The 6656-nt window shown below is 58.5% G+C and overlaps 1 protein-coding gene across 1 annotated transcript; it reads left to right on the forward strand.

The window, feature by feature from the left end:
* Nucleotides 1-4593, forward strand: NPTX1 (neuronal pentraxin 1). The gene is made up of 5 exons (XM_054083651.1): nucleotides 1-474; nucleotides 1368-1575; nucleotides 1997-2241; nucleotides 2319-2498; nucleotides 2629-4593. The coding sequence occupies exons 1-5, from the start codon at nucleotides 25-27 to the stop codon at nucleotides 2848-2850; spliced, it is 1305 nt and encodes a 434-aa protein (XP_053939626.1). The 5' UTR covers nucleotides 1-24; the 3' UTR covers nucleotides 2851-4593.
* Nucleotides 4594-6656: the final 2063 nt, after the last annotated feature.

The raw sequence follows: 6656 nt of genomic DNA on the forward strand, positions 1-6656 counted from the left end.
CGGCCCCAGCCCGGCAGCGCAGCGATGGCCGCGGGGCCGCGGCTCGTCCTGCCGGCGCTGCTGCTGGCGCTGCTCTGCCTGCGCGGCCGCGGGCAGGGACCGGGCTTCGGGCAGACGCGCTTCGTCTGCACCTCGGTACCGCTCGACGGGGACATGTGCGCCGCCTCGGCGCCGGGCGGCGGCTCCGCCGAGGAGCTGCGGAGCACGGTGCTGCAGCTGCGGGAGACGGTGCTGCAGCAGAAGGAGACCATCATGAACCAGAAGGACACCATCCGCGAGCTGACGGCCAAGCTGGGGCGCTGCGAGAGCCAGAGCGTGCTGGAGCCCGGCGACTCCAAGGGCGGCGGGGCGGGCAGGAAAGGCGCCTTCGCCAAGAACACCATGGGCGACCTGTCCCGGGCTCCGGCCGCGGAGACCCTCAGCCAGCTGGGGCAGACGCTGCAGTCCCTCAAAACCAGGCTGGAGAACCTGGAGGTACGCGCTGCGGCCCCGCCGCGGGGCAGGGCGAGCCCGGAGAACCGGGAGAACAGGGAGCCCGGAGAACCGGGAACCGCGGAGCCGGGAGAACAGGGAGAACAGGGAGCCGGGAGAACCGGGAACCGCGGAGCCGGGAGAACAGGGAGCCGGGAGAACCGGGAACCGCGGAGCCGGGAGAACAGGGAGCCCGGAGAACCGGGAACGGCTGAGCCCGGAGAACCGGGAGCCGGGAGAACCGGGAACGGCTGAGCCCGGAGAACCGGGAGCCGGGAGAACCGGGAACGGCTGAGCCCGGAGAACCGGGAGCCGGGAGAACCGGGAACGGCTGAGCCCGGAGAACCGGGAGCCGGGAGAACCGGGAACGGCTGAGCCCGGAGAACAGGGAGCCGGGAGAACCGGGAACGGCTGAGCCCGGAGAACAGGGAGCCCGGAGAACCGGGAGCCGCTGAGCGCAGAGCGGCACCGGGATAGCCAGGAGAACTGGGGAAACCAGGAGCCGCGGAGCCGGGATAGCCGGGAGCCGCTGAGCCCGGAGCGGAGCCGGGGTAGCCGGGAGAACCGGGAGCCGCGGAGCCCAGAGAACGGGGAGCCGGGGGAACCGGGGGAACCGGGAGCCGCTGCCCGGAGCGGCACCGGGAGAACCGAGAGCCGCTGCCCGGAGCGGAGCTGAGAGAACCGGGAGCCTCTTCCCAGAGAACCAGGGAAACCGGGAGCCGCTGCCCCGAGCAGCGCCGGGAGAACCGGGATAGCTGGGGAACCGGGAGCCGCTGCTCGGAGCAGAGCCGGGAGAACCGGGATAGCTGGGGAACCGGGAGCCGCTGCCCGGAGCGGGGCACAGAGCTCGCCCGGGCGCTGCAGTGACAGCCCTTTGTTCTGCTGACCCTTTGCAGCAATTCAGCAGGATGAACTCCTCCAGCCAGACCAACAACCTGAAGGACATCCTGCAGAACAAAATCGACGACCTGGAGAAGCAGGTGCTGTCCCGGGTGAACAGCTTAGAAGAGGGGAAGTTCAACCCCAAGAACGAGTCCGAGGAGCGCGGCAAGATCGAGAGCACCCTCACGTCACTGCACCAGCGCATCAGCGACCTGGAGAAAGGTAGTGGTTGCTCCCCAGCCCTGCTGCCTGCAGGATACCTGAGCTGAGCCCTGTGCCACGATCCCAGAGCCCCCCACTGCTTGAGCCCACTTCTTTGGGACCAAACGGGATGCTGAGCCGGGTGGGATGCTGAGCTGCTCTGTCCCGGTGCCTGCAGGCGGCTCTGCTGAGCCCCTCCTGTTTCCCATCCTTGGAGTGGTCCTTTCCCCCAGCTTTTAGCCCACAAGCTCTGCAGTAGGAGCCAGGGATGCTCTGGGCACTGTCCTGTCTGGGGGATTAGGGAGCTGTGCAGTGCCGGAGGGATTTGCTGCTTGCTGCCGTCTCAAGGCCCATTATATAATGGGGTAGGGAGGGGGGTGAACCCCCAAAGCAAGGCAGAGTGGGGTTCTGACTGGAGCCCACTGCGCCTCTGCCCCCACAGGCCAGAAGGACAACCGGCCCCCGGACAGGTTCCAGCTCACCTTCCCGCTGCGCACCAACTACATGTACGCCAAGGTGAAGAAGAGCCTGCCAGAGATGTACGCCTTCAGCGTCTGCATGTGGATCAAGTCCAGCGCCTCCCCTGGCATGGGCACCCCCTTTTCTTACGCTGTGCCCGGGCAGGCTAATGAGCTGGTGTTGATTGAGTGGGGCAACAACCCCATGGAGATCCTCATCAATGACAAGGTATGGCCGTGGGGTGTGGGGAGGGCATCTGGCTGGGGTCAGCATAGGGGACCCTCACCCTGACCCACTGCTTGCAGGTGGCCAAACTGCCATTTGTCATCAACGACGGCAAGTGGCACCACATCTGTGTCACCTGGACCACACGGGATGGCGTGTGGGAAGCCTACCAGGATGGCACACAAACTGGCAACGGCGAGAACTTGGCACCCTACCATCCCATCAAGCCCCAGGGTGTCCTGGTCTTGGGCCAGGAGCAGGTAAAAGGACGAGGGGGCTGGTGGGCATGGGGGTCCCTGCCCTGCTGGGTGCACCTGGGGGGATGGATGCTCTTGGGTTGGGACGGGGCTGACTAGCTGCATGCCCCTTGTGACAACGGCTCCTCCACAGGACACACTGGGCGGTGGATTCGATGCCACACAGGCCTTCGTGGGGGAACTGGCCCACTTCAACATGTGGGACAGGAAGCTGAGCCCTGGGGAGGTGTACAGCCTGGCCACCTGCAGCACCCGTGCGCTCACCGGCAATGTCATCGCCTGGGCTGAGGCCAACATCGACATCTACGGCGGGGCCACCAAATGGACTTTTGAGGCCTGTCGCCAGCTCAACTAGGGTCATGGACAAATGAGAGAAACCTCCTCATCGGGTTCTTTTTACCTTTTTTTTTTTCCTCTTTTTTTTTCTTTTTTTTTTTTTTTTTTTGGCTCAAAACCAACTGAGAACGAAGCCACCCCTCTCGTCCTAAGGAGTGGGGATGCCCGCCCCCAGACCCTCCAGTTTCTGTCTTGCCAACGTCCTTCAATGCCTGCGTGCCTTGGCCTGGCGCGGCTGCGCCCCGTCCCGCCACCCCCCCTGCTTCGCCACTGCCTTCCCCTGCTGGGGTGGCCCCGCTTTCTCCAGGCACCAGCGCCTTAAACGGCTGCAGGACCTGGTCTGGAAGCCCCCCTTCTGGCTCTTCTCCCTCCAGCCTGAAGACCCCCCTGGGAGGGTGATGCTCCCGGAGATGGGGAAGGGTTGCAACACCCCCCTCGCCCCAGTTTCCTAGGGCTCTGAGGAGGGAGGGAATACACCTCTCCCCAGGTAAAGGACTCCCCTCTTCCCTTGCCCTGCTCCCGAGCACCACAGCCATAGCCCCGGGCTGCGGTGGGCGGTGGGGCAGCAGAGCGGGACCCCCGCCAGCCCTGCTCCCCGACCTGCCGCACTCAGGTACGTTCCCCCCCTGCCCCGCCGCCTGCAGCCCCCCGAGGCCTCCTATGCACCGTAGCTGGTGGAAAAATAGCCTTTACCATCCCCCTGGAAGTTTAGCTACCACTGAAGAGTCTGAAGCCTTTCTGCTTTTGATAATACACTATGTTGTTTCTCTTACTGTAAAGAGAAGTTTATTACCAATTAAAAAGGGTATTTTTATGAAGATAAAAATATAGAATTAAGCAGTGCTCCCTGAGGAAAAAAAAAAAAAAAAAGTACTTTGAGATTCTGCAGGAAAAAAAAAGAGATAAAGAAGCGTATTTTGAAATAATAGATGCATTTTGTATGGTTTCCTTTTCTAAACTCCTGGTTTGTACTACAGATTGCAGCAATCACCCCCCTAGCCCACTCCCTGCCCCAGGTGGCAGTGGAGGATGAGGCAGAGAATTCACACAGGGCTCCAGAGCCTCCCTGACCAACCCCAATGATGTGGCAAAGACGTGCGAAGTGGAGGGGCCCGTAGGGAGCCGGGCAAGGCCAAGGCCATCCATGGCCAAGGAGCACAGAGCTGGCCAAGCCACCACCGCTGTGGAGAGCCAGCACCCAGCTGAAGAGCAGCATCACCCTGGCTCGAGATACCTTCCTACCCAACTGTGGCTCAGGGCAGCAGATTTTAAACTGTGCTCTTTTTAAAAAGGAGAAAAAAAAAAAAAAAGACCCCATCGTGAGTTAATTTCAGTTCCTCCGAAGAACCTGTTCACAGCAGCAAAGCGACAAGCACGACCTGCTGAGAAGAACAAGACCACCGAAAAGGTTTCACCTCCAGTCCCAGGTGCGTCGGGTTTGCCAAAAATAAAGGGTGTGATGTCAACACGATGTATATAGTGTACAGTAGGGGAGAGAATAAATGTATCTTAATTTGTCATTATTTTGCTAACCAAAGCTGTACATTTTTCCTATGACCTGCTCTCTGTCTCCTTCGGGTTTTGAATGGGTTACGATATTCTAAGCATCCAGTCCGCAGCAGCAGTTCAGAAAATGCACTGTTTCTACTGATACTCATGCTTTTTCCATTTTATTGCCAAGATTACATGAATTGTTGACTTTATTTTTACACAATAAAGAGTGAAGAAAGACAGCAGGTTCTCTGAAACGTGTCAGTTCTCTGAGCTGCCAGAGCTTGGGAGCCAATCTTAATCCTGAGAAGGGTTTTGCCTGCATAAAGCAGGAATTTCTGTCCTATTCCCACGGGAGCCTCCTCAGGCAGCCTCGGAGCCTCAGCCATACCTGCCAAGGTTCTCTCTTTTCTCCTGTGAGATCAGACTGCATCTTTCCCTCGTTTATGCAACACCATCCTACAAACTGTTTTGGTTTGTTGTTTTTTTTCTTCCCCAAACTGCAGGCTGGAAGCTCAGCTCCCTCTGGCTGCCTCTGCCAGGCTGGTGATGATGGGGACAATGACAGCATCATGTGGCTCCTGCTCCCTCCCTCTTGGCAGCAGCCAAGCTTGGGGTGTTTTGCTCCTCCTTTGGGGAGCCAGGCTGGGCTCTGAATGCAGTTCTTGGAAAGCATTGCTCCAGAGGGCAGATCTGCATGAGGGGAAAGGCTGGGCACCCGGCTCGATAGGCGGTGTGGCTGGAGGGCACAGGCGTGGGGACAGAGCAGCGCACGCAGGGTGGCTTACGCTGTTCTAAGTAATTGCTCCACATTCCCCCTCGTTCTGCATCTGTGGCGAAACAGTCTTGCCGGATAAATTGCTTTTAGCATCAAAGATGCAAGAGGGAAAATCATTTAGTCCTTATAACCAGCCAGAAACAATTCCTTCTCCACACACACCCTCTGGAACTCCCCCATCCCACTGCAGCTGGGAATGGGAGCTGTGTGGGTCTGGCTCAGTACCACTGCCCAGGGCACCCCCCAGCCTTCAAGGGTGCCAACACTCCCCTTCCTACCTCCATAAAAGCAAGGATGCGGTGACACAGCCCAGAGGGATGCAGCTGGTGTAACCCAGCAGAGCCCCACAGCTGCCGTGCTTGTGGCCACAGGCTGAGCTCCTGGGGGCCAGTGAGGACCAACAAACCACTTGTGCTGCATCTTCCCAAGCAACATCTACAGCCTGTGGCATCCCAGACCCATCACCTCCTGTGTATCCAGGTGCCAGGGAACAGCCACCCCAATAAAGCCTTTTTTCCTAAGGAGGTTCTGCTCCTGTGACTACTTCAGCTCCTTTTTGAGATGTCTCAAGCCAAAACCACCATAACAAAACCAACAGCGTACAGGGTAAGGGAAAGAGGGAGGATGTCTCAAGCCAAGCTGCAGGACTGAATTCTGGGGACCCGGCATGTTTTCCCGCACCGCCAGCCACAGCCAGAAGCAGAATTACAAGCACCAGGTACCCTTGGAAGGGGATGGTCAGCACCGGGAATTCTCCCGGGGCAAAAGGTAAAATGATACACCAAAAGTGCTTTAGGGCAATTTACCGAGCCCCTGGAGGACAGGCTGAGAGTGTAACATGCCACTCATCAGTCACTCTTGCAGGTGATTAGAGAGAAGACACAGATGGGCTGCCAAGGGAACCTCAGCCAAGGCTCGTAGGTGGGCAGGATGGGGAGCAAACACAGGAATAAAAGCAGGGCTGCGATGCCAGAGAACACAGAAGGGGTGTAGAAGAGAACAGTGCAACCAAATTTTCCCCTCCTCGATTACCCAGATCCCTCCCAGGTACAGAAGAGACTTAGATCATCACCTGGATCACCTTACAAAAGCATCAACATTGCAGAGCTCCAGACAGAAATCCTTCAATGCTCACACCTCCTTCCCCGGGCAGCTCTCCTCCCCAGCCCTGGGAGCAGAGCTCAGCCATCTCTGGTCACACAGAATCCATCCCTTTCCCCCCCTGCCCCTGAAAACCAGCTGCTCCAAGGACACGCTGTTTGGTTTCGTGTCACTGGGAACAGCCTACATCTTTGCAAGGGGAATGCTATTTTTACCCAGGGAAAGGGTGGCAGCTCCTGTATTGTTCTCAGCCACCGCCAGCCCACCTAGCACGGAGCAGTGCCCTGCCCGTGGGGACAACAACCATCATCTCAGCTCCACTCAGCCATCCCAGGCGCCAAAATAAAACTACAGTGCCCACTCACTACCGCAGGAGAGGAAAACGATACCCTCCGCTGAAGGCTTGTGCTGCACTACCATTTAAACTGCAATACAAAAGAAAAAAAAAAAATACA

Source organism: Cuculus canorus, chromosome 18 (assembly GCF_017976375.1).
Source record: "Cuculus canorus isolate bCucCan1 chromosome 18, bCucCan1.pri, whole genome shotgun sequence".
Taxonomy (NCBI): domain Eukaryota; kingdom Metazoa; phylum Chordata; class Aves; order Cuculiformes; family Cuculidae; genus Cuculus; species Cuculus canorus.